We start from the raw sequence: 27,906 nt of genomic DNA, 5'->3' as shown, positions 1-27,906 counted from the left end.
CTGGGGGTCGCACCCCTCCCCTGTGCCTCTGGATAGATGTGTTCATGTTCATATCACTGCTTCCAGAACACTTGAAAGAACTCATCAGCATGTTTGAGTTGCGTACCATGTGCCAGGCTGGGTGCTAGCTATTTTGTTAAATACATGATTCTGTTTAACTCCCAACTTCAGGGCTGGAAAGGAGAGAATGCAGAGGATTGTCAGAGATGGCTGGCTTGCACTGTGTAGCCATTCCTTGGTTTTTTTGCTCAGTCAGTTAGCAAGCAACACCCGGACCTTAAAACCACAGCAGTAGGGGGCGCCTGGGTGGCTCAGTCGGTTAAGCATCTGCTTTTGGCTCAGGTCATGATGCCGGGGTCCTGGGATGGAGCCCCAGGTTAGGCTCCCTGCTCAGCGGGGAGTCTGCTTCTCCCTCTCCCTCTGCCCCTCCAGCTTGTGCTCTCTGTCAAATAAATAAATAAAATCATAAAAAACACAGCAGTAGGTTTGAGCCTTTGGTCAAAACTTTTTAACTTTTCTGTATGTCCCATCATGTCTCCAAAGGACCTCCTTTAATTATTGTCATATAACCCCCCCCCCCCCCCCCCCCCCCGCAAAAGTAGTAGTGTAGGGCAACCTTTTATTTTTTTAGTGTTCTCACGGGCTGGTCTCAGCTGGGAGGCTCTTTTGCTGGTCTGACCAACATTTTCTGTGTGATTGCAGTCACGTGGTGAGGCTGCTGGGGCTGGGCTTCTTTCTCTCCCTCCCCAGAGAGCCCTTCAGGGGAGTAGTTTCTTCATTAGGGTAGGTAGACTTCTTCTCAGGGCTCCCAAGAACACAAAAGCCTTCTAAGGCCTGTGCCTGGAACTGGCCCAGCACGACTTCCACCAGAGCCCCAGCCCAGATGTACAGAAGAGAGCTGCACGAGGCAGGGAGCTGGGAGGGTGGGTTCACTGGGGTCCACGACCTAGCAGACTTCCGTGACCACTCAGCTCTCATACCTGGAGTCTGCTTGTCCACCAGCGGGCTTTCACTGTTTGGGTTTCTAAGCATGCTTCATTCTTTGACACTGAGAGTATCTTATAAATTGGGGCTAACCCTGCACCTTTTTGTCAGAGGTCTGGCTGCTGACCACAGAACCACCTGTGCGTTAGAAGAAATGATTCTTGGATTGCTTTTCAAACAGTGCAAGTTTATGATCATGGATCATAACTGTTGTGGTCTCCCCCCCAACCAATTCGTAGGTGGAAATGAGAAACATGGCATTGGATAATGGTGAAAAGATGATCCTTGTTATAAAATGGCAAGGAACTTGGCTGATCTGTGCTCCTATTCTAGTGTTCTGTGGCAGGTAGAACTTGTGAGTGAGGGATGGAATTGGATACTTGGCTGAGGTATTTATTTTTATTTGTATTTTTTTAGAGAGAGAGAGTGCGTGCATGTGCATGGGGGTGGGGGGTGGAGGCAGAGGGAGAGAGAATCTTAAACAGGCTCCATATCCAGCATGAGCCAGTCACAGGGCTTAGTCCCACAACCCTGAGATCATGACCTGAGCCGAAATCAAGAACTGGACGCTTAACCGACTGAGCCACCCAGGCGCCCCATAGCTGAGGAATTTCTGAGCAAAGCGTTGAAAATGCACCCATTGGGTGCATCCAATACCCAAAAGATGCAGCTTGGGTCCTCCATAACTGCTTCTATAAAATGTGAGAGGAGGGAGATGGGTTGCAGAAGGAATGGTTAAGCAAAAGGGAATCCATACTTGAAGATTTGGAAAATTCTCAGCCTATCCATATTGCAACCAATGACTAAGTGTGTACTGAAGAGAACACCAAGGGTGTGGTCACACATCTGTTTGATTTTTTTAAGTTTATTTATGTATGTATGGATTTATTTTTAAAGATTTTATTTATTTGACAGAGAGAGAGACAGCGAGAGCAGGAACACAAGCAGGGGGAGCGGGAGAGGGAGAAGCAGGCTTCCCGCGGCGCAGGGAGCCCGACGTGGGGCTCGATCCCAGGACCCCGGGATCATGACCTGGGCTGAAGGCAGACACCCAACGACTGAGCCACCCAGGCGCCCCTGTATTTATTTATTTATTTAAGTAATCCCCACACCCATCGTGGGGCTCGAACTCAGAACCCCGAGATCAAAAGTCACACACTCCACCGCCTGAGCCAGCCAGGCGCCAGATGTTTGATTTAATCAGGATTTAATCAGCCATTCTAGCAGAAGCCAAGAATAAAGATGGGAAGATGAGACAGGACCAGTACAGCACCCCTTTCACTTGGGACTAAAGGAAACAGGGAGGGGGGGGATGGAAGGAAGGCTGCGAACACACGTTATCCCTCAAGCAAAGGGAAGAATGACCCCAAAGGTGACCCAGAGATCATTAGGCCACCCCTCCCACCATAGGCCCAGGGGCCAGGTTGCTTCCTCACTGGCTTCAGAGGATGGGCCCCCCAGCTTGGTTTCGGTGGGCCAGGCGGCCACTGCTGAGAGCTGCGTGGACAGGGCCACCCCCAAAGCCCCGAGAACACAGCATTGAACCAAAGAGGATTATCCTGAAGAGCAAGATCTTAAGATCTAATGGGATTGGCCTTGTTAGGTTTTGGACTCGTTTGGGACCCATCACCCCTTTCCTTCTAGTTTCTCCCTTTTGGAATGGGAATGCCTATCATATGCCTGTCTCATGATTATATTGGAAGCACGTTAAGTTGTCTGGTAACACAGGTTCACAGCTGGAGAGGGATCTTACCTCAGTCTTGACCTTACCTTGAGTCTTGGCACTTAGATGAGACTTTGCACTTAGAGCTGGTGCTGGAATGAGTCAAGACCTTCAGGGCTATTGGGATGGAATGGGTCTATTTTGCATGGGAGAAAGACATGAATTTTAGGGGGCAGGGATGGAATGTTACGGACTGAATTGTGGTCACCCAAAATCCATAGGTTGAAGCTCTAAACCCCATGTGGCTGTCTTTGGAGATGGGGTATCCGAGGAAGTAATTAAGGTTCAGTGAGGTCCTAGATCTGATAAAATCCATGTCCTTTTGAGAAGAGACACCAGAGAGCTCGCACACTCTCTCTCCCCCCCGTGCCTATGGACCGAGGAAAGGCCATGTGTGGATATCATGAGAAGGTCGTCATCTGCAAGCCAGCAACAGGGCTCTCACCAGAGAATCAGCCAAACCTTGATCTTGGACTTCTGGGCTTCAGGACTGGAAGAAAATAAGTTTCTGTTGTTTCAGCCACTCAGTCTATGGTATTTTGTTATGGCAGCCCAAGCTAAGACAGGAACAGTACACACTGGTGACTCTTGACCCCAGAGCCCCAGGAAACCATGGGATCAGTGAGCGCAGTTCAACCCTGATGAAACAGAGCTCATATTATGCCCTCTCCAGCTCACGCCTGCGTCCTCCCAGCTTGAGTGGGAGCCTGGCTTCTCTCAAATGCACTTCGGTTTTCTAGGTAGAAGTGAAAAAGGGAGCATCTCCTGGAGAGACTAAGGTTACTCCAGTAATTTCAGGATAGATCCAGCTCCCCTTGAAATCTTATGTCTGTGATTCTGGGTCAAGTGATATCCAAGCCAGTGATGACACCACCGATCAGATTGGACTGTTGCGCTGGGCTGTGGGCCTTCCTTCCCACGTTCAAGACTAGCACGGACGGTTTGGGGAGGACCCAGCGCCATCGGCTGTGAAGTTGGGGAGTGTTTTTAGATGACCACCAGAGGTTTGGGTTCGTGTCACTTATAATCATGGTTTCATACACAATTTCATTTTTAGAAACGCGTGTTTTGTTTAACTGCTTTTCAGTAAAGACATTTGCCGGTCTTCACTCCCAGCCCCTCAAAAAGCAAAGGCTAAAAACGAGAAAGTGCTGAAGGGTAGAGAGGAAAGGTTTCTTCTGCTCGGATTTGCTTTGCTGTGGGAGAACCTCGAGGGCGGGCACAGAGCTGCCGTTTGTGGTTTGGCCGCGTGGTGCTGTTCAAAGTGGCTGTAATGAGAGCAGAAGGTGCAGGACACTGCAGCCCGTGTTTGCACAGCTGTCTCCTGGCAGCCACCGCGGCTGGGAAGGCTTCCCTCACACGGCGTCTGCCCCTAAGCCTTGCTCCAAGGCGGAGAGGAGGCACCCCTCACAGAGCACAGCCACTGACGGCCAGAGAGCTCGTGGATGCGGAGCTGGTTTAGATGGCCTTCCCGTGGGGCCACGGGTGGCTGGGGGCGGGGGTGGATCCTGCACCCTGGATGGTGTGCCGTTCCTTGTCCTGCAGGACTCACACTGAGGACGGGGCCTGGCATTCTGCGTGTCTCCCTGCGGATGGATGGGTGTGATCTGATGTAGTGTGTAAGCTGTGCTGATCCTCAAGCATGCAGACGGATGGGGGTCTGCTGTCCCTGTCCTGCAAAGCCACTGCCCAGCTCCGCTCTGTGCCCCTTCTGGCTCAGTCCCGGCCAACAGAGGTCCCACTGGCCAGGCTGGCTGCCCTCAGACTCCGAACTCTCCATGCTCTGCTCCTGTGGTTCCTCCCAAGACCAGAGGTACTGCTGGTGAGAAGTGTGAGGCCGGATGAGAGAATGCCAGTCAAGCATTCCAGGGGGGTCTGGACGTACCTTGGTTCCTATCTCAATCTCGGTCTCAGCCCTAAGCAGGCGGTTGTCTTTGATGTTTATCTGGTGTGATTCAGCACAGTCATTGGAAGCGTCGAGAAAGCTGCGTTTCCATCCCGGGCAGGGCAGGTGCGGCCTGAGCTGGACGGTGCAGGGAGGTGGCCGCGTGGCGGCGTCTGGGCCCTGGCCCAGAAGAGAGGCTGCGGGCGCTCCAGGCCGGCTGTGGCGACAGCCAAACCTGTCGCTTACAGGGAAGCATATCTCACACGTCTGCCAGCAGCCCTGTGCTGTGGGAAAGGCTGTCAGGTGGACAGCCGCCCATGGCGGGATCACCTGCTCAGAAGGAGGCTGCCTCAGGGTCGTCCCCACACTCAGAACCGCCTGGTGGACAGTGGATAGCGGCGTTTCGGCCAAAAAGGATGACATGTGGGACAGCTCTCTGTTGTTCAGTCCCTGAGACCGGAAGAACCAGGCCGGTGCATGTAGTCATTAGCTTCTTCTCGGCCTAGAGACTCCCCGGGTGAGACAGAGCATGGGGGCTCCTCTGGACATGTTCTCTGTGTGGTCTGACTGACATTAGAGGGCATTTTCCAGCGTTATCCTTCCCTGGGGACAGTAAAGTGCATAGGGGGGTGCTCCAGTGCTCCCCCGGGCTGCACTTTCGAGGCCAATCCACAGTGACCAGCCCTTGTTGATTCTACCTCCTTTGAGCTGTGAGGGTTGATATTCCCAGCTTCTGGTCTCTCTGCTGGTGGGGATACCATGCAGGGCTTGTCTGTAGCCCCATATTTGGTGCCTGGGCCAGGGACACGTTGCAGCCTGTGAATATTGGTTCAGAGAACTAGGTCACGCTGCAGCTTCCATGGAGCTGGGGAGCCCGCAGGCCGGGGCCCCCCTGGGAATCCATGCGGCCTAGAGAAGGGCCTCTGCAGGCCTCCCCAGCAGGACAGGGCCCCAGCTGTGTGTGTCCTCTGTCGGGGTGGACAGTCTGCCTCACGTCCCAAGATCTCGAGCAGCAATGTGTGTCCCTCCTGGCCTGCTGTGACAGAGTCCCCGAAAATCCAGCCTCCCCCCACCCCAGATCTTTCTGCCGTCTAATCCAGATCTGTCAGTAAACATAAGCCATTCCTCAATTTTGCCCCTCCCTGTCCTCAAGTTCCAAGGTGATCATTGCCTGTTATCTGTGTGGGACTCATGGAAGCCACATCCCCAAAGGCAGTTGCAAGAGAAACATTTTAATTAAAAGGCAGGAGGGCCTGGAGATACAAACACTTGTGTGCCGGGCTCCCGGTGGAGGTGACAGCCGGCGTTCGGGGGCGAATTATACTCGCGTCTCCCGGACTCACATGAACATTGCTGCAAATTGTCCTGACTCCTGGTCACCCCGAAGTCACTTGATCTCTCCATCCAGGGGACAGTGAAGCCTACACATCCAGGTTGCAGTCTTGCTGACTCTTCCAGGGAGAGGTCAGTCCGATAAAACCGGGTCCATTAGCCGGCTCGCCCTCACTGGGAGTTTTCACAAAAAGCTGAACCATTTTAGTTTTCTCAAAGACCCTGGCTTCAGGCCTAAAATGCAGTCACTGGAGCAGGCACGCCTTGAAGAGTGCGAGGGAGGGAGGCCTTGGCACCCAGGCAACCATTACCGTTGGCATCCTTTGGGTCTTCATGGCCCGCTCTCCCTCCTCACCCGCTCACCTTGCCACCCTCTCAGCCTCCCTCCCCTTTACCTGCTTCCATCCCTCTTGCCCTAAATACATGTGTGTTCGTTTCCTAAAGCTGCCGTAGCATAGGACCACAGACTGGGTGGCTTGAAACGGTTCTCTCGGGTGCCTGGGTGGCTCAGTCGTTAAGGGTCTGCCTTTGGCTCAGGTCATGTTCCCAGGGTCCTGGGATCGAGCCCCGCATCGGGCTCCTTGCTCAGTGGCAAGTCGGCTTCTCCCTCTGCCCCTCCTCCCACCCGCTCTCTTAATCTCTCTCTCTCAAATAAATAAATAAAATATTAAAAAAACACAAACACAGTGTTCTCTCTCAGTTTTGGAAACTAGGAGTCTAAGATCTAGGTAGTGGCAGGGCCATGCGCGCTCTGGAGGGTCTAGGGAAGAATCCTCCCTTGTCCTCCTGGCTTCTGGTGGTTGCCGGCCATCCTCGGCGCTCCTTGGTTTGTGGCCACATCACCGCGATCTCTGCTCTGTCGCCACATGGCGTTCTCCGCCTGTGTCTCCTTTTCTTAATAGACACCAGCATGACCTTAACTCCGCGTAATCACATCTGTGGAGATGCCATTCTGCAGTTGTGGGTATGCGTGTGGATTTGGGGAGACGCTCTTCACCCCACTACAGCAGGTTCTCACAGCTGTTCTGTGACTCAGCAGTGCCGCCCTGTCGCTCTTTCCGAAGGTGTTGAGGAGGATTGTTTCACACCTTCTGCCCACCCTGCTTCCTCTGCCTGGAAGTGGTTTGTATTACAGCCCGTGTCCACGTGGTGTGGCCATCATTCATCGTTTAAGACTTAACTCGAAAAGTCAGCTTCGCCTCCTCAGCAGATCTTCCCCCGAAGCCCCCACCCCTACCCCGGTCACGTGTTCTGTCCCAGCCCGGGGGTCACCACACCAACGGGACCTTAAGCCTCTCGAGGTTCTGTTCACATCTGTATCCGAGTCCTGGGGATTTAGCGGGTGCTCTTAATTCATACTGGCCTGTAAATGGCGTTGGAGAGACGGGTTGTTAAGATTTTTGGGTGTCGGCATCCTTTGGTGGCTCACGGGATAATGAGTATTTGTCCTGAAAGAAGGTCTTTGCAGATTTTACTGTGACTAGAACTGTCTCTTCAGTGCTTTCCCATCAGCACACACCGAGGTGATCAGAATCATGGTCCCTGGCATTTACATGGGGGCGTTAACATGTATGAGATGCTTCCACGTTTTTCACGCATGAAGAAAGCTGTTTTTTGTTGGCAGAGCTAAAGAGGGCAAGTGCATATTTGAAAAGACGTGGCTACAACCTGAATGAGGCTTCCCCTCCCTGCCCTGTCAGGGAGGGCCTTTCTCACTGCCCTGGGAGACAGTACAGGCTGTAAGGTGTGAGGGTCTCAGACTGCCTGAGCTCTGAAGCCTGAATATTTCTGGCTTTAGTAGCATGCTTGTTTTTTTTTTTTTTTTTTTTTTTAATTTTACTTATTTATTTGAGAGAGAGAGAGTAGGGAGAGGAGCAGAGGGACAGGGACAAACACTCTTGTGCTGAGCTCGGAGCCTGACCCGGGGCTCGACCTCACGACCCTGAGATCATGACCTGAGCCGAAATCAAGAGTTGGATGCTTAACCCACTGAGCCACCCAGGTGCCCCTTAACAGCATGTATTAATTGTGGAGGCCACAGCCAAATCCAGGGAAAAGTGAATGAAATAGGCAACTCTTTATGTGGGGGTGCATGTGTGTGCATGTAGGCATGTATGTGTATGCACACACGTACACATGCTTTCCTAGGCCTCAGTGCCCTTATTTGCACAGTAAGAGAGTTAAAAGGGGGGGAGGTTTATGGCCACAATTGTTTCCTTCAAGTATTTGATGAGCTTTCACAAGAAAGGAGGGGTTTGGGTCCAGAAGGAAGCAGTGGGTGGACCACTGGCAGATCTTAGAGAAAGGTCATTTCAAGGCCAAGCGAGAGTGAATTTTCACGGAGAGGTCGGTTGCTGTCTGGGGTGTTATAAAGAGAACTGGTATGTGATTTGGGAGTTTGGCCTAGCTGAACTCTGGTTTCTTTGCCTCTTGTGTCTCTGCTTGAGTAAGCACTACGGTTCTCTTCGTTCTGTGAAGAGGAAATTTTGTGATTCAGTGTAAGCAGAGTTGAGGTCATGCTTTTCTGCCCAGAGACTGTATGAATAATCTAGCCAGCAGCCAGCCTCTTCCCTTGCTGCCAAACGCTCGTGCTCCTTAGTAATATGACAGTTTGTGGTTGCCCGATGCCTTGTAGTTTATAAACACGTCCCCTACCATAATTTCGTTTGCTCTTCTGGACATCCGCATGCAGCAGTAGGTACTCTGTCCATCACGGGCCAAGAAACAGGCCCAGAGAGGGCAGTGACTTCTATAGGGCTACACAGGAGCAGGAACAGATCTGCGATCTAGGCCTTCTGACTCTGAGCCTGGTCCTTTTTTACCAGGCCTGGTTTTGGGGGGGCTGAGATTGGCAGGAAACACTGCATAAAAACAGAGTGGCATCACTATAGGGTCTAAGTCACTAAGAAAGCAGTGCGGAGGGGATCTGCCCTGGCTCATTTCCTGTGGCAGTGCCCTCAGGGTGGGCACGGGGTGGGGAGGACAGAGCAGGGGCACTTGGGGACAGAAGGGCGTCCCCAGCATACACTGTAAGCTCATGGTGCTGCCGTATGCAAGCCATTTGCTTTGGGCCAGGTACTTGGGAATACAGTATCTCATTTCATCTCTAATACATACTTTAAAACACTCCCTCCTTGGGAGCAAGAAAGTAGAGGGTAGACTCCCGAGTCCCCAGTATTTTTCCCAACCTCAATGCCAACTGACTTTGAAGTCTCGGAAAGTCATAGAATTTGGATTTGCCCCCATCGATGTTTCAGCTCAGGAGTTCATTGCCACAGGTGATACCAGGCTCCAACCAGCACCTTACATATTTGGATCTCGCCGTCTGTCCGTGGAATTTCTGACCAGCTACCCACACCAGCCTCAGTCATTCCGTTGACCTTTCAGTAATATATACTATAGAGTTGAGTATTTTAGAGCCCACTTAGGTTTATAGCAGGGCTTTCTGTATTGTTCTTCCCATCCTACGGACAAAGAATCAGAGGTTTAGAGAACTGAATTAATTTGTTCAAGGTCAAAGAATAAATGATAGAGCCAAGAGTCATGCTGTCTGGGGCCAAAGCGTGGTGCCGTTTGCTTTGCTCTGTGCATACTTTCTCCCACCACAGAAATGCACAGGACAGCAGGAAGCGTGGATGTGGAGAACATCCATTCGGTTTTGGTTTTCAGAATTCATCTTTCAGAAACATGTCTTTCGGGTTTTTATGAACTCAAATGTGAACTCTGTTTGGAGGTGCTTCTCTTGGCTGTAGCACGAGCACAGGCCCCTCACCTCCGTGGCCATGGTGGTTATGTGACAGTTGTCAACAACACTGGAAATGTTTTCGTGGTTGATAAGACACGAGAGGCCACAACCCTTCTCATTCCACTGTCTTTGTCCTGAAAAGAGAATAAGGCCAGTCAGGCAGCGTGGTCGGCCGTGAGTTTCACATTGAAAAGTGGCTGTTCAGACACATGAAAACGTGCTCAACATCGCTCGGCATCAGGGAAATCCAAATCAAAACCTCAGTGAAATACCACCTCACAGCAGTCGGAATGCCTAAAATTAACAAGTCAGGAAATGACAGATGTTGGGGGGGACGCGGAGAAAGGGGGGAACCCTCCTACACTGTTGGTGGGAATGCGAGCTGGTGCAGTCACTCTGGAAAACACAATGGAGGTTCCTCAAGAAGTTGAAAATAGAGCTACCCTAAGACCCAGCAATTGCACTACTGGGTATTTACCCCAAAGACACAGATGTAGGGATCCGAGGGGGTAAGTGCACCCCAATGTTTGTAGCAGCAATGTCCACAATAGCCAAACTATGGAAAGAGCCTAGATGTCCATCGACAGATGAATGGATAAAGAAGATGTGGTATGTATATATACACACACACAATGGAATATTACGCAGCCATCAAAAAAACCCACAAAATCTTGCCATTTGCAACGACGCGGATGAACTCGAGGGTATTATGCTAAGTGAAATAAGTCAATCAGAGAAAGGTAAGTATCATATGATCTCACTGATATGAGGAATTTGAGAAACAAGATAGAGGATCATAGGGGAAGGGAGGGAAAAATGAAACAAGACGAAACCAGAGAGGGAGACAAACCATAAGAGGCTCTTAATCTCAGGAAACAAACTGAGGGTTGCTGGGATGGGAGGGATGGGGTGGCTGGGTGATGGACTTTGGGGAGGGTATGTGCTGTGGTGGGCGTTGTGAATTGTGTAAGACTGATGAATCACAGACCTGTACCCCTGAAACAAATAATACATTATATGTTAATTTTAAAAAAAGACAAATAACAAAACATAAAAAGAAGAAAAGCGGCTGTTGAATTTCCTCACACGTGTGCTGATCCATGCCTGGCCTGTCTTGTCTATGAGTTCAAGTTGGGATCAGCCTTGGCCAGGCGGAGCTGAGGGGCTTGCTTTCGCACGGACAGTAACATCGGCTTCTTCTGACCCTAAATATTGGCTTATCCATGTTGCCTTTCATGTGCGTATCTGGGAGTCCCGTCTGCGTCAAGTTCTGTTACAGCCCCACGTATCACCATGCTGTTTTCCACAACTCTGTGTGATCTGTGAAGGGGTATTTCCCTGTATGCTGAGATGGGGCGGGGGAGGGGTATCCTGAAACGCAGTATTAATTGAGCCTGGCGTTCTCTATCTTGGGAGAGTGCTCCTTGCCGTGGGTTTTTGGTGGGGCCACATCTATAATCTTTACATCAGGGTCCACCTGCCTTAATATGGGGTTTCCGTCTAGGGATTGTTTAGTCAGATTACTATTTCTCAGAATAGGATGGTGATAAGAGAGATGGCAGGTTTCTCACCAGCTTGATTTTTCTTGCCTCCCTCCTTCCTCAGAGGTGATCTGGTCTGGAGACTGGGACTAGTTGAAGGATTTGCTTTTCCCCATCCCTGTGGCCCTTTTTGCCTTGGAAACTCCACGGCTTTAGGAAATGCATACTTAGGACTGATCCTACACCCGTTGGAATTCTAGGGTTTCCTACATGAGCAAGTTGAGCCAATGAGTATTATGTACTCAGGGGAAGTCACAGGAGGTGTCCCTTGTGCACAGGGGACTTTCATGGCCTTGCCTTAGAGGGAGAATAGCATGCTTGAAGACCTCTCAAGTCCCGTGGGGGGGGCTGTTGATGCTGTGCATTTAGGGGCAGATGAGTGGGGGCCAGAGAGTTAGAAAAGGCTTCCTAAAAGAAATTGGGCCTGCTTTGGCCTTGGAAGACAGCACGTTTGGAAGGTGGCAAAGAACAGAGACAGGAAGATACTGAACCCTGACATTGGCCGAGGAGAAGGGTGCTTTTGCATCCTGGCATTGTGGGCCATGGCTGAAGCCGATTCCGGGTGCCCAGCGGGATGTCCCCTAAGTGGGTGCTGAATTGCTCTTTCCCTGGAGAGCCAAATAATGTATTAGTAGCATGTTACTTTGAACCTACAGTCAGGATCCAGAACAGAAATGAAAAGACTTTAGGCTTTGGATTGACATAGACCTCAGACTCCCATGCCACAGTGGGTGTCACCTAGCTGGAGCAGAGCTCCTCACTTGGGTCCCTCGAAGCTCTTTTCCCCGTTTATACCCAGGCTGAGGGTGTCTGAGAACAGAGGCAGGTAGGTCAACGGCCCCTGGGAAGGACTCTGATGGCCATAGTCAGGGGGGATGCGGAAAGGATGTGGAGAAACAGCCGAGTGCTCTGACTGCCCCGCCGCACGGGACAGGTGGCCCTTGTCTCCCGTGGGGACTGACATCTTCACTGGGCCGCCTGCGTGGTACAGCTCAGAATTAATGCGGGAAACATGTGTCCTGAGTCCCTGACAAGGCTTCAGTCACATATAGCTTACTCTCTTTAAAAACGTGAAAAAAGGCATATTGGGTTTTAATCCAAATTTCACAACCTTTTTTTTTTTTTTTCAAGCTGGGTACTTCAGTTATGCGTAGTTTTCTGTTGCGTGGGGAGCTTCTCGTGGCCTGTGGGTGTTGCGCAGACGGTTTTCCGTAGGTGAGGGCGTGCAGCCCTCTTAGAGGCATTTCTAAAAACTTCCCAGGAGAGTCCCTCAGCTCCTGCGTTAGTTTGTCAGCCAGAGGGCGGGTGGGGGTTGCTGGCCGGGCGACCATGGCTGCTTCTGGGAAGTTCCTGTGCCCCTGGGGAGAGGACAGTGCTGGAGGAAGCGAGCACTGCCTGGCTTTTCCCCCTTGTTCAGTTCCCCTGAGCGAAGGCTCTCGAAGGCTGTGAGACGCATACACGTAGCATCGGCAGCCCCTGCCCCATCTTCCCTGCCCCATCCCTGAGCACTCCCTGGGGCCACCGGGGCTTTGGCACGGGCGGGCTTTGAGGGGGACCGCAGACTTGCCCCAGTGTGGAGAGCGTCTGCCGGCGGCCTGTGCTGGAAGGGGGCTGGGTGTGGGGTGTGCACCCGGCAAGGAAAGCCTGCCAGAGCTGGGCATGGGCAGACACCCCGTGTCCGGGCAGCACAGTGCATTGTCTGTGGTTTTGGGGTGGAGAGGTTGGGAAATAGGGCCACCGGGCTCCCATTCAGCTCTCCCTCACCCACCTAGCAGGCCCTGGCTGAGCTAGTGGGATCCCCTGGGCTCCTCCTTGCGGCCTGGCTGAACGGAAGAGCCAGACCCAGCAACCACAAGAGGGTTTGCTTTGAAGACAGGCCTGAGAATAACCTGTGGGGTGCCTTTTAATTTTTAAATTTTGATCCTGGAAATCATTCTCTGCTGGAATCCAGGAGCCGAGAGATGTTTTCATGTCCATATGGGAGCGTGGGAGGAAATATTTGCACCCCAGCATGTCTGTTGTGCATGAACTGGGACATTTCAGTGTGGAGGGGCGTCTTATCTCACCAGGCCCAGAGCCTCCAGAGAGGCACGGGGCGGGAGGTGGGATGGGTGCTTATGAGGGCAAGTTTTTGTGTGTGCGCACACGTATCATCAGGCCCTGGAGAGTCTCTGGATAGAAGGGGGCGGTGGAGAAGAAGTGCTTGCCCCACTTTGGAAAATACCAGAGTCAGAGGTCAAGGAGGAGACTGCTGATTGGAAGCCACTGGGCAGACTTGCCCAGAAGCGAAGGCTCTCGAAGGCTGTGAGACGCACACACTCCCCGGGGCCACCGGGGCTTTGGCACGGGCGGGCTTCGAGGGGGGCCGCGGACTTGCCCCAGTGTGGAGAGCGTCTGCCTGCAGCCAAGGGGACTTCGGCACAAAGACGTATGCCACAAAACGTCAACTCAGGGACCCCTTCCCTTGCTCGGGGGGCTGCTCTTGCACTCACCCGAGTCTGGGCGTTCTGAAGCTCTTCTGTATGCTTCCCCAGCCCGCGTGTATTCCAGTTAGCTGCGGTGGAGCTTTGGGTTTCTGGCTGCCTGGCTCAGGAGCAGCTTCTTGCGGCGTATCCTTGCACTCCCAGGGCTGGGTGGATGGGGGCGCTCCAGTGTGGGAGTGATGACAAGTGAGAACTGAACGACGAGGGCTTTCAAAATGTGGCTTTGCTCTTAGGACTCTTCTACTTCCATCACACAGGATTAGTCTTGCCAGATTCCCCCCCCCTCCTGGGAGTGTATGTACTGAGGTTGATACTCAGCAGCAACTGAGCGCAGATCATGGATCGAGGCGCTGTTGGGATATAAGTGAGAAGGCTGGGCCACGACTCTGCTCTCAAGGAGGTTAGCTGATTGACTTCTAGATCGTTTTTAGACTTCGTGCTAAACAAGGGGAGCTGAGCAGTGGGTTGACAGAATGTCCCACTGATAAGTTAGAGGCTGCGTTGTCTTGCTGTGAAGTGAGCGTCCCTGAGCCACGTGGAGAGTTAACGGTGGTCATCCAGGCACAGAGGGCAGCCCTGTCCTGGCGCCCAGACTGTTGTAAGTAATCCTTGTCACCGCACCCACTTAGCAGGGGCTGGGAAGGAGAATATAAAGGGCAAGATCAAAAGAAATTTGTGGGGCCGGTGTCGGTACCTACACTGTCCCATAGCGGGCCACACATCGCAGGGAAAGAGCACAGGTTGGAGGCTTGTAACTCCAGACTGGAGTTCTCCTGTGTGGTAGATGCGTGCTGTGTGCCAGTCAGAGATTGTCGAACCTCAGTTGTCTTACCTTGAATGATTGTGGAAGTCAGACAAGATGGTACATGAAAAACCCATGCTGTATTAGTACACGTTTCTCTTTGAAGCGGTGAGTGGCCTGCATCCATGACCAAGGGCAAGTTCTTCTGCCGCCAGTCGGGGAGTATGGGTGCCCTCCCGCCCCCGCCCTCCCCCTTGGTGGTGTTACCTCTTCTCTGTTCCTCTGCTGTTGTCCGAGGGGCCAGACAGTTGACAGAGTAGAGGTTGCAGGACATTAGAGCAGAGAGAGTCCCCTCTGTACACCCTGTTGTCCAAGAGACAGAAGGCCTCGCAGACCAATAAAGGCCAAAGTCTCAGCTGAGGGCTCGGGAAGGGGTGTTGCTTCCTCTGAAAGAGGGAGCTCCAGCTGGCTTGGGACCGAGAGGACAGACCCCAGAGGAGGGATCAGGATTCACCAATGTCTACAGCCAGCATCTTTCATGTGCCCTCTGTCCTGTGTGGTTGGTTGTAGCTCGTTTTGATCCATGGAGAACCCAAATCCCAGCCTTCCCTACAGCAGGGGCCGTGAGGCCTACGGGGAGACCCTGCGCTGGGACCTGAGAACCTGAATCTACACTTTGTTCTTTCGCCCATTAGCCCTGCCACCGTCTCGAAGTCTCTCGACCATTCGGGGATCCTCAGTGTCCTCTTCTGTAAACTGGGGAAAATAGGAAAGTTCTGTGCAGCCTGAACAAATCTGAGTTACAACTGATTCCTTTCTCAGCTGTTGGCTAGATGGGGTGCAGTTCATGGCGCAGCCTGGGAGAAGGCCAAGAAGCCACTCGACGACTGAACTGTCTCACCTTTAAATTCTCATCCTGCTCTGACAAATGGTGTGGTAAAATCCAGGGGCCCGCCATGATGGGAGGTTACCCGTGGTGCTCTGCTGTTCTACCTGACTCCAAAAGAGGATTTTTTTGGTCACTTGGGACCTGGTTCTTCAGGGAAAAAGCATTGCATTAATTTTGCCTTCTCTTCTCAGTATCCAGCGAGCAGCATTGGTGGTTCTGGAAAATTACTATAAAGATTTCACCATCTATAACCCCAATCTCCTAACAGCCTCCAAATTCCGAGCAGCCAAGCACATGGCCGGGCTGAAAGTCTACAATGTAGATGGTACGTGACTTGAAGTGGTGTCTCTGGTTGGTGGGTGTGGGGGGCACATGTCAGGGCAACTCTTTAGCTTAAACTTTATGGTCCATTTGGTTCTTCTTCCCCTCAGTGTCCATCTTTATTGTACATTCTCAATTCAGAACAACTCTTCTCTTCTCTCCTCTTCTCTTCTCTCTTCTCTTCCTTTTTCTTTCTTTTCTTTTTTTTTTTTAAGATTTTATTTATTTGACAGAGAGAGAGAGATACAGTGAGAGAGGGAAAACAAGCAGGGGGAGGGGGAGAGGGAGAAGCAGGCCTCCCGCTGAGCAGGGAGCCAGACATGGGGCTTGATCCCAGGACCCTGGGATCATGACCAGAGCCGAAGGCAGACGCTTAACGACTGGGCCACCCAGGCGCCCCTTTCTTTCCTTTTCTTTTCCTTTTCTTTTCTTTTCTTTTTCTTTCTTTCTTCTTTCTTTCTTTCAGCAAACATACTTTCAGAAGAATGTTGATTTACAGTCTACACATGTGGGAGGTTCATTTATTTTGGGATTTTCTGATTGAAAACAATAGTGATGTGTGTTTCCTGCCTCCTGCTGGGAACATCTATGGAAAGCTGCTTTTCAAATTTTGGATAAGTTACTCAAAGACTCAGCTCCCCAGATCCATGAAGTCAGTAACTCTCAGTAGTTCAGGCATCTGGTGAGATACTTAAAGAGATTTCTCAATCCTGGCTAGGACCTGGGGCTGAGTGGGTGGCAGGAGGCCAGAGGCCAGGCTGACGACATCAGAGCTGCATTTCAGGCTATCAGATAGTTAAGTGCAAGGAACAAGACACAGTGTCATTTCTTGCTGGATGCCTTGGGTCAGGGCAAGAGCTTTATAGACCCTCGAAGAGGATCATACTATTAGCAAGTCAAGTGATTTATGGATGGTGTCAATTTTTCATGGCCATATCCTCCCCATTTTGGCGGGGGCAGGTGGGGGTGCACTTTATGAGATGTGTGCTCTGTTGGGATTCCCAGAGGATTGGTAAATTTCACCTGTGATCTGAAAACTTACTGAAAATTCCCACTAGTGAAACCAAGTCATTAACTAAGTAGTTGATACAGAAGAAAGCATGTGATCTGCCTTGTCCTTCTGAAAAGTTAAGGCAATCTGTGGTCAGGGGAACAGTGGGGAGTTCTAAGTCTGCATGTCACAAACGGGCCATATTGCAAGTCCTCAAATACTTTTTTTTTTTTTTTAATTAAGCGTTGTGACTACCGTGACATTCCAGCATGGCTTGTCGTCCTGTGCAGTGTCTCCTTATCCCTTGACTTTCTTTTTTCTCTGTCCTTGTTCTCCCCATCCCTCTCGTTCTCTCTCATTGTCTTGTTGCTGAAGTGTGATGCTCTAGCTACCCTTATGGCCAAACTGAAACTTGATGTAACAGATGGTGAGTAACATCTTCAGCATTCTCTTGTGTGTTATTTTTGGCCAATATTTTCATTGTCCAGCATTCTTCATCTCCTCCTGCGTGCTTTTTCCATTTGCACCCATCAGATTGGGTTTGGGGGAGATTTCCTTCCTCTCATGAGCATAGCGAATGTGAGGCAGGAGTGCTCTTCACCCTTCTGGAAGTTTCTTTTGAGATTGGTGGATATGCTTCTCAGGGGGTGGGTGGACGGTATCGACAGACCGTGGTACTCGTTTCCCACTCTGTTTTGCAGCCCCATGGCATTAAAACTGTTCTTCCTCCACTGTCCTTCCCCGAAGGCCCCAGTAACAATGCCACTGGTCAGTCCCGGGCCATGATCGCTGCAGCTGCTCGGCGCAGAGACTCAAGCCACAACGAGTTGTATTATGAAGAGGCAGAGCACGAGCGGCGGGTGAAGAAGCGAAGAGCGAGGTCTGTTGCCTGACCCCCCCCTTCCCCAGCCCTGACACTTAACACCCTATCATAGCGGACTTTTTACTTTTTTTATTTTTTTTTTTAACCGCTAGAATGAAATCTGAGTGTATAAACGTGAGCCGCTCAAGCCTCAGGAGTGTATCCTGCTCCGTTGTTTCTCATGCACCAGCGTGACCAGGAAGGCTTATTAAAGCGCAGATCTGAGGTTCTGGGCCCCACCTGCAAAAGTGACTTACTCACCTTTCTGTGGGGCTGGAGTTGGGCCTCAGAATTTGCATGTCTTCCAAATTCCCAGTTGATGCTGAAGCTGTTGGCCCCCGGCCCACGCTGGATTGAGGGGGATGCAGCTCTGCTTCTGTAGCACCAGCCCCCTCTCAGTGCGTGCAGAGCCTTTTGTGGCCAGATTTTGAGGAATCTTCGAGCTCTTTTCATCTAAGCCTTCGTTGTAGAGATGGAAGGATTGAAGTGAGTCCGCCAAGCTCCTTAGTGGCAGAATTGAGAACAGAGGTCAATCTCCTAGTCCCAGGGCTCCTTCCCCCTCACCCCTGTAGCCCTCCTGACTTCCTTTCTCCCTCCCCCCCCCCCCCCCCCAGCCATCTGGAGTGACCGCTACGGAGGTGAGCCTTGGGTGAGCTGGCGGCAGGCTGGGACACAGAGGCGGGCAGGAGGCCTCCCAGGCCCTGAATGACCACGCTGTTGTCCAGCCTGGCAGCAGCCATCATCCTGATGACCGTCTCGTTGCCCCCCCCAGGCTGGTGGTCGCGGTGGAGGAGGCCTTCGTCCACATCCAGCGCCTCCAGGCCGAAGAGCAGCAGAAAGCTCCAGGGGAAGTGATGGACCCGCGGGAGGCGGCGCAGGCCATCTTCCCCTCCATGGCCCGGGCTCTGCAGAAGTACCTGCGCACGACACGGCAGCAGCACCACCACAGCATGGAGAGCATCCTGCAGCACCTGGCCTTCTGCATCACCAACAGCATGACCCCCAAGGTGCGACCGGCCACCGAGCCGGCCGGTCCTGTTGGCGGCTGTGCCCGGGAGCGATGGACTCAGAGGCTCTCTAAAGCCCCGACTCATGAGAATTGCCGGTTCCCACTTGCTTTACATGATTTGGGTGCGGTGGTTTTTTGAAATTGCCTTTTGAGAGCCTCTAGCTTCAAGCAGAGGAAAGACTTTCACAGTAGAGGTGGCAGTTAGGGCCGCTCTGTGGGCTCTGGAGCCGAGCTGACGCTTTCCAGCCTGGCTCCTCCCGCAACGAGCTGGTCACCTCGGGCAGATCGCTTACTGGCTCTGTGCCTCACTTTCCTACTCTGTAAATGGGGGCTCGTTGTAATACCTACCTCATTGGGTTGCGGTGGGAACTAAAAGAGTTCATGTGAAGTGCTTAAAACAGTGCCTGCCATATAAATGGCTGTTCTTAGTGGCAGAAAGGATGCCATCACCCCGTTAGGCATTTTGGACATCATGGGGTTAGTTTTTCTTGAGTGGTCTCTTGAATTACAGTATGAGCACACTTTAGGGAGATTGCCGGAAACAGCCATGTAGCTAAGAGAGGGGTGGGGCCGAGGAAGCAGAGTAGAGTAAGGGTTAGTAAATGACCTGCCATCATACAGAGGGGGCTTCAGATCCTGGCTCCACCAATTGATTGGGTTGTGACTTTGTAGAGGTCACTCTATATTTGTTTCCTCTTTTATAAAATGGGGATAATAGTAGCATCTCCCTGATAGGGTTTGCGTGAAAATTATATTCAATATGGCGACATGACATGTCGATCACATGGTAGAGAGTAAACGAGCTTGGCGTGGAGTGCACATGGAGTGGCTTTTGGTATAAGGACCCATGTTCATGTGTGGCCCCATACATGTACAGCATACGGTTGCATTGTCACCAGGAACAACCCTTAAGAAATACTCAGTTGGAATCCATAAAGGTTTCCATATGCTTCGGCTCACTAATCCCTCTCCTAGAATCAGATACATGCACAAGTAATAACGAAGGTGGTTTTTGCAAAGTAATCTGGGATAACTCCAAACTGGACATAACTTAAAAACAGAACAGTGGCTTATAAATTATGGTGTATCACCTATGAAAAATAGAAGAATCTTCGTTAGAATATTAAGTTACAAAAAACAGAATGCAAAAAAGTACGGAGAGCGTGTTGCCAATGAGTACAGTATACATGTGCGAAGTGGTAGCTCATATCACATAGAACAGAAGCCATTGTTTTCCTTTTCTCAAGATCTTTTAGTTTCCTGGTTGCTTTCATTTTCGTTTAAAAAAATGTATATTTTTCTGAATTAAAAGCAATCGATACTTTTTCTTTGTATAGAAATCCAGGCACTAAAGAAAAATATAATGGGGGCCCCTGGGTGGCGCAGTCGGTTAAGCGTCCTTCTCTTGCTTTCGGCTCAGGTCGTGTTCTCAGGGTCATGGGATCCAGCCCCGTGTCAGGCTCCACGCTCAGCACAGAGTCTGCTTGGGATTCTCTCTCTCCCTCTCCCTTCTCCCCCATGCTCACACATGTGCTCGCTCTCCTCAAGTAAATAAGTGAATCTTTAAACAAAAGAAAAGGAAAAGGAAAATATGTGCAAAGGGAAGTTTCCATTCTCCTCCCCTAAACAGTTCTTGGTGATGAGTTGGTGTGTATGCTTTCAGAGGTGTGTGTGTGTGTGTGTGTGTGTGTGTTTAAAGCAGAAGTGGAAGAAAAGCAAACCACAAATGGGAGTTCATACCACACACACAACTTGGAAACTTGCTTTCTTCACTTAAAACTGTCTCTGCACAGTTTTTCCCTGTCAGTACTTCCAGATCTCTGTCATACAGATCTAATCCATTCTCTTCAATAGCTGCATCTCATCCCGCTGAATACCATGATTTGTGTAACCGATGCTTACGACGCACATTTGGATTAACATCTTTCGGTAGTGTAAACCAGGACTTGGCTGTTTTTGTTAATCAAGTTTTATTGGAACACAGCCACACCCTTTTATTGCCGTATCATCTATGGCTGCTTTCTCTCTACACAGGCTGAGTTGAGCAGTCATGACAGAGTGTGGCTTGTGAAGCTGAAAATATTTATGTTAGAGAAAAGTTTGCCAACCCCTGGTCTAAACAGTGTTGCAGCGAGTATGTTTTTCACATACATCTTTGTGCATCTGTGCAAGTATTTCCAAAGGAGAAATTTCTGGTACAGGAACAGCTAGATCAAAGGTATAGAGACTGCCAAATTGTCCTTCCAAGGGATGTTACTCTTTTAAACACTTCTGCCTCTGGGATATGATTCTGTTTATTTCCCCCACACACTTGATGTATTGGGTGTTACCATTCTTTTTACTCATTGCCCACATAAGAGGCAAAAAAAAAAATTTTGTTGTTTGAATTCATGTTTCATGAATTACTAATGTGGTAGAGCATCTTTTTGTTATGTTAATTTTCTATTAATAGCTATTATCCTATAAATTATCTTATTAATTTCAGTTTTCTCATTGCTGAGTTGTTTCTTAAATGATTCACAAGAGCTATTTTTGTATTAGAAGTGTATTTAGGCATGGCTCTGCTTTCTGCCTTAAGATCTTTTCGTTTCCTGGTTGCTTTCATTTTCGTTTAAAAAAATGTATATATGTTTACAGATAGAATATATGCTTACAGATCAGAAATCACGTAGTTGGCGGCAACAGTGAGGTGTGGATGGAAGGGGATACCTCGTAGAAACTGGCCTTGACCTGTGTCTAGGACCAGAGTGACAGATCCCAGTATATCCTGTCTGAATCACTGGCTCCCTCTTTCTTCCCTTTTCTTGTAGCTAAATCAGCGTATTTATTGATTTAATGCACACGCCATTGAGCTCCTATTATGTCCAGGCACATTGGAAATTCAGATTTAAAAAATAGTTCCTGCCCTCCAGGGGGGTAAATTCCAGTGCGGGGGGACAGACACGCATGTCCACAGTGATCGTTAGGAAAGTAGAGGTCACCCGGGAGTCAGGCCAGTGATTATAAGCACTCGGAGGAGGGTGTGTTAATCTGCCCAGAGGCTCAGGGGGTGGTCTGAGGAGAATTGAAGGCCCAGGAGGAATAATGCATGTGGACGCCGTGAGTGGGTGGGGGGTCCGAGACCTCCCACAAGCTAAGCACCGCAGGGGCAGGGGACTTGTGAGAGGGACAGGGATGTGGGCTCTGGCATCCCTCGGACCTGCCCTGTGCCCACTTGATCCCACAGGAAATCACCATTGCCCACACTCGTTGGGCTTACCTCGTGCCATTAGATGGTTAGAGACAGCCGTGTCATCCTCGCCTTGGCCCTGTGAGGAGCTGTTACTGTCCTCATTTACAGACCAGACAAATGACTTGTCCAAAGCCACACAGCCCGTGAGTGGCGGAGCATGCATTTTTGTGTGTGCGTGCAAGTATATCCTTTCACTTGTTCAGCTTCCGGTTCCCAGTGCCTCTCTGTGCCCGGCCCTTGCCCTGAGAAGCTTTCGGTGCGGGAGCAAGCAGACCTAGCACAGGTACAAGCGGTGACATGTGCCGTGGGGCCATGCCGTGGCCGGGCTGGTGCCTCGGCAATGACCTCCGGGCAGACGGAGATGCCAGGCACCCCACCTGCCCGCCTCTGGTTGGAAGTTGGCAGAGGGGAGTGAGAAAGTCCAAGGAGGCTTCCCTCCCCAACAAGGACTCCGTTGGGAGGGCCTGATGGGAATACGGCCTGATTCGCTGGGCTCTGTCTTGGTTTGTTGGGAAACATTTTCATCCGTATAAGATGGGTGTGCCCCTGATATCACTGCACAGGGTATTTCTTCTCTGACGGCCTTTGTCCTCCTTTTTCAGGCCTTTCTAGAACGTTACCTCAGCGCGGGCCCTACCCTGCAGTATGACAAGGAGCGCTGGCTCTCTACGCAGTGGAGACTGGTTAGTGATGAGGCTGTGACTAACGGATTGCGGGATGGAATCGTTTTCGTCCTGAAATGCTTGGACTTCAGCCTCGTGGTCAATGTGAAGAAAATTCCATTCATCATCCTCTCGGAAGAGTTCATAGACCCCAAATCTCACAAATTTGTCCTCCGCCTACAGTCTGAGACATCGGTTTAAAAGTTTTATATTTGTGCTTTATTACAAAAAAAAAAAGAATATATATAGAGAGATATATATATGTATACCAGAGGGGCATCTTTTTTTTATTATTCTTCATTGCTGACTGAAACTGGCAGATGATAGACCAGTGTCCTTCGACCATCCGCACTTTACTCGGAAGGAAGCAGGGGATTGTCCACCCTGGCAAAAAGCGACTGATGACATCTGACTTTTGTGGATGGGACTTCTCACGAAGCCGTTCCCTGGCGTTTCTGTGACAGCTGTAAACCAAAGTAGAGCAGGTGGCTCTCGGGAGCCTCGCCTTAGGGCAGCTAGTCCCCGCCTTTCGTCCAGGGCCACGTCCTCCTGTTGCTTCCGGCCCGCCCCCTCGTCGACCTCCAGGGGGACGCGCCTTCCTCTGTTGCGGGGCACCGGACACGGCATGTCCACGTAGGTGCTCGTGTCCGTGAACGTCCAGTACCACATCACCCACGGGAGCCGTGGGCCCTTCCGGAAATGGCTGCCTTCATCTTTGTTCTTTGTTGCCTTAGGTTCTGCTGAGAAAGGTCACAACAAAAAATGTGCACTGGCAGTCGACAGCTCTAAATGATTTTATTTTGTTTTCTCCCCCAAAGAGGAAACCTCCCTGTCCTGTTTCTGACCATCTGCCTAGGTTTGAGCAGGTGGCCCTTTCCTGACCCCGTGATGGCGCACCCATCTCCCTCCATCAGCCCTCCCCTGCACGCACCGCACCCCCACCTGGCTGGTGGCCCTGGCCAGGAAAGCCCAGCCTGCAGAGCTGCCCTGGACCCGGCTCTCCATGTGTGCTCACGGGCTCTGTGCACTGTCTCCCGTGGGTGCCATGGACTGTTTGCATAGGGAAGCATAGCATGCCAACCAGGTCGAACACAGGGACAGCAAGCCTGCCAGATTGTCCCTTTTCGGCTACAGCGGGAGCCCCTCCCCTCCCAGTTCTCCTCCCCACTGCTCACAGGGACGGGGGGTGGGGAGGGGGTGGGGAGGACTGACGCCGCGACTCAGGGACTGGCAGGTGCAGCTTGGAGCCTCTGATTTCCCAGGGAGAGAAGTCCTCACAAAGCTTCGTGGCCTAGCTGCTCTGCCAAGGGAGACCAAACAGTGCCCACTGCAGGGACAGCTCCTGCTGTCTGGTCCCTGATTTCTGACCACCATCACTGTGCAACTCATGACCTCTGCCACTTACTACCAGGGAAGGGGCTGCTTTGGCGCTGGTGTTGGAAGTCCTTGTAGTTACTGCTAAGTGGGGGAGATGGAATGGGTAAGCAGCAGAGCTTGGGGAAAGGAAAGGTAGGGAGCCGACCTGAGGATCCTGGGGGGCAGGTGGCAAGGCTGTGGGGGAGTTCCTGTCTGTGCCTCCATTTGCCTTCCTGTATCCACGGCCAGCCTTTACAGAGTATTCGCCCTTGCTTTTCCCAGGGATCCCAGGGGTAGCCAATCACCCCCCCTTTAGACAAGGAGGACGCTGTCAGAATGCTCTTTGTGTTTGCGAGGACCCTTTCTGGTTTGTGCATTCCAAAAGTGGTGCAGTGTTTGTGTGTCGTTTTTTTAAATCCAAATGGGCTTTGGATATTTGTAATACACCTGTACCTGCAAAAGTAAACAGCACTCTTGACCCAACAGCCTGCAGCTCAAAAAGATGTGTTGGAACAGAAGAAAGGAGGAGGAACCAGTCGGTATGGCGTGGAGGCAAGATGCGCTGTGTAACTACGTGGTTCTGTTTGTGGAAAACACATACCATGTAACCATGGTGCTTTTGTTCTTCTTAGTTTTTGAACTGGACATTCCTTATGCTGATGATGTCTTTCTCAGGAAATATATTTTGGGAGATAGGGCAAGGGATGGTGAAAGCGTATGGGACTTTGGTTGGGTCACGGTTGTCATGCCCCAGACTAAGTGTGTCAGAGGCTTCTGCATCAGGAGCCCAGCAGCTGGAGATGCCATAAGGACTTCCTGTGGGTCGTATACAGAATATTTTGTTCATGACGATACTATTCGTCTGCATTCTAAAATACCGTGCTTCCAAACCCTGTCTTAAGTTACCAGGCCGGAAGGGGTTAAGATAGAGTCATTGCTTTGGTGCCTGTATTCCCAGCAGGGTGAAGAAAGGTTTAAATTAAGGAATTTATTTTCTCTCTACCCCCTTCTCTGTCCCCCAGTCTTTGCATAGGAGAATGTCAGACTTCCTGAAATTATTGTTTCAGTTTTAAATTGGATATCGATTTTTTTACACTGACTTTGTATTGAGTCCCTTTTGAAGGAATAACAAAATAAAATGCAGGATCTTTGTATAAAGCCTTTGCACTTCCAAAATCTTAATAACTTGAGTTACTGGTGCAGTGGGAACAATGTAAATGGCATTAAAAAGATTTAGGGTTTCAGAAAGCTGCATCACCCAGTCGAACACGATGCGTTTTTATTTCAGTCCTTGGAACCAATGGGCCATTCATTTTAAGAGAGGGTGAGTTGCCCCAGGGCTAGTAAAATATGTGAGACTTCACAGTGGAGGAGGCAAGATTTCATTTGCCTTAAATGTTTATAGATTTTCTGTAACTTTCAACCTAAGTTATTAAAACGTGAATGTTAAATGTTCAGAGTAGAAGACCCTAGTGACAGGCGCATCCCCTGGTGGTGTTTTAGCCGGTGGCTGACTTTGGTTCCTCAGTGTATACTTCTGAAGGTGGTGATAATTCTTAATCATCCACGAACTGAATGTTAAAACATCTGCATGCTTAGAGTTGGAAGGAACTTTAAGGTTTTATAGTTTACCCATCCTTTGCATTATCAGTGAAGTCAAACGCATGATACTTTTGCTAAAGTCCATCCTAAGGTAAGCCCTTGAGAAAATGCTTGAGCAGGTTTTTGCCCGGCTGTCATCATCCCCCTTCTCCCTCTCTGTCCTTCGCTTTCACGTCTACCGACGGATCGAATTCTGTTCAGAAGTGGGTGGATGTATGTGGTCCCCGGGGGGTGTGTGTGCGCGTCGCATTGGGGTGCTTTGCTGGAGTTGGAGCTCCTTTTCCGTGGGGCGGTGGTGGCTGGGCTGGTGTTGGGGGGGCGATGAGATGAGGTGTCCCCCTCCCCTTTCACCATACTTGCGGCTTCTCTTCATTCTGCATGCATGTATTTCGAAAGGGCTGTAGCTCTGCGGCAAGCCCCCTGCCTATCGGGATGGCAGACGTCCTTACCCTGCCCCTCTTTGTCCCACCCCCCCCCCACACACACACCTGGGGAAGTGTTAGTCACACTGTGAAACCAAGAGAATCGGGTCCTTGGTTCACACTCCCTCTGGCTGGGTCCTGCGATGTCAGGCTCCTTCAGTGGGGACACATACTTGGTGGTGGTATGCGTTTCCATGTATGTGTGCATGGCTCTGAGTGTGATTACCCCAGGGACGGCACGCTCGTATGTTAGCCATCTGTCGCTGGTGGGTGTCCTGTCAACAGGTTAACTTACACATGTGTTAAGGATGAGTGTCTGTGTTTCTACCCTGTGCCCTATGGTGGAGAGATTTCCTAATGGCACCCATCTTTTGGAAGGCTGCCAGTTTACTTCTCCCTTGGCTCCTTTATTCCTCTCCCTCCGTGACACTGGCTTCTCCCCAGGAGTAAATGGCTTTAGCATAGAAGAGTCTTCTGGAAAGCTTGACATCCTGCAGGCAATCCATCAGACTCTTTCTTGCCTTAGGACCCTGTGACGTGAAAACAGCAAGAAACGGAAAGGTCAAGCTCTGTGATAATTACAGCTCCAACTTTACTACCCTGGAAGCCTTACTATATATTTCTCAGTATAACTTAAAAATTGAGCTTCATAAAAAAACATAACACTGATGACTAAAAGTAGCACAAAAATGTTAACGTAATATTTAAGTAGTCCCGCAGAGATCCTTCCTGCGATTGTAAAGTGATGTAAGTATTTCTGGTAGCGTTTATGCTTTATGGATCTTGTTAAAAGAAAATAATAAATTACTACTGTGAATTTACTATGTAACCTTGTGGTCATATTCCATCATAAATAAAAGATGAATTGTTCTGAAGCCCATATTACAGTCCTTGAATGGTATTCAGTGCAGTAGTGAACCGAGGTAGTTTAGACACTACCGTGAAGTTGCCATTTTGCACTTTATCCAAGTGGATGCTGAGACAATTAGATTGCGGGGCATGTTCTTGACAAATCGTATTCTGGTCAAGTGAGGAAGAGAAGGGTACCAATACACATTTACCCAGTATTGTGTGTTTAGGTGCTGTTCTAGAACGGGAAGTCCTTTGAGGCAGGGTTCTCTCAATTGAACAGGTGAGGAAGAGGACGATCAGAGAGGAAGGGACTTGTCCCGGGTCTCATGGCTAGTGACCGGGATTTCAAATCTAACGTCTGATTCCAGCCCCTTGCTCACTGCACCCTGAGGTGCCGATCTAAATGATCTGGCATTTTGGAATGTGGAGAAGGAACGTGAGGACACCTAACCTGGACTCAGAACCTGGGGTGAGGGTTCCTCCGAGGTGGTGGTGGGGCCCCTTCTGTCCTTGCATTTTGCACCAGAGCTGTGGCCCCTGGGGAACCTCTCCATCGTGCAGGCGGATTTCTCGGGATTTCTAATGGAAACAACTTGAGAATGCCCCTCCCCCAGAAAACCAGCCCCGCCAGCAGCACCACACCTGTGGTTCGGCAGGCATCCTTTGCTTCTGCCCCTCTGGCCCTCCACCCCGCCCCTGCTGGCTCGGCAGGCAGGCATCTTGGGCCTTGGGCGCAGGGAGCTGGGCGGGGGCGGACCTGACCTCTTCCTGAGCTGAGGAAGCCTCTTGCCCGTGCTCTGCCTCCCCGGTTAGGGTGGGAGAGGGACCACCTGCAGGCCCAGCCCCGGGAGGTCTGGAACGGGGGTCCCCTGACCTCCCTCCTTGACCTGTGTGTTCTCAGCAAGCACTTGCATCCCACTGTTTCTCCCCACATTTGCCCTCATGAGTCTTTTTTTTTTTTTTTTAAGATTTTATTTATTTGCGAGAGAGAGAATGAGAGACAGAGAGCATGAGAGGGTAGAGGGCAGAGGGAGAAGCAGACCCCCTGCCGAGCAGGGAGCCCGATGTGGGACTCGATCCCGGGACTCCAGGATCATGACCTGAGCCGAAGGCAGTCGCCTAACCAACTGAGCCACCCAGGCGCCCCAAATTCTTTTTTTTTTAAAGATTTATTTATTTATTTATTTGAGAGAGCGAGAATGAGAGAGAGTGCATGAGAGGGGGGAGGGTCAGAGGGAGAAGCAGACTCCCCGCCGAGCAGGGAGCCCGATGC

At 50.7% G+C, this 27,906-nt stretch overlaps 1 protein-coding gene across 3 annotated transcripts in view; it reads left to right on the top strand.

Moving 5' to 3' along the window:
• VANGL1 (VANGL planar cell polarity protein 1) overlaps positions 1-26,656 on the top strand; it is a 51,486-nt gene extending 24,830 nt beyond the window's left edge. For all 3 annotated transcript variants that reach the window (XM_045896878.2, XM_064588587.1, XM_045896879.3), the window contains exons 5-8: positions 15,516-15,649; positions 17,384-17,516; positions 18,271-18,505; positions 22,342-26,656. In XM_045896878.2, coding sequence (XP_045752834.1) covers positions 15,516-15,649; positions 17,384-17,516; positions 18,271-18,505; positions 22,342-22,602 — 763 coding nt within the window. In that variant the 3' untranslated portion in view covers positions 22,603-26,656. The remainder of the gene's footprint in view (positions 1-15,515; positions 15,650-17,383; positions 17,517-18,270; positions 18,506-22,341) is intronic.
• Positions 26,657-27,906: the final 1,250 nt, after the last annotated feature.

The sequence above is a fragment of the Mirounga angustirostris genome, unplaced genomic scaffold (assembly GCF_029215605.1).
Source record: "Mirounga angustirostris isolate CCGP_5_RB_7025 unplaced genomic scaffold, mMirAng1.0.hap1 SCAF_4, whole genome shotgun sequence".
Lineage (NCBI taxonomy): Eukaryota > Metazoa > Chordata > Mammalia > Carnivora > Phocidae > Mirounga > Mirounga angustirostris.
This window is presented reverse-complemented; position numbering and strand designations above follow the sequence as displayed.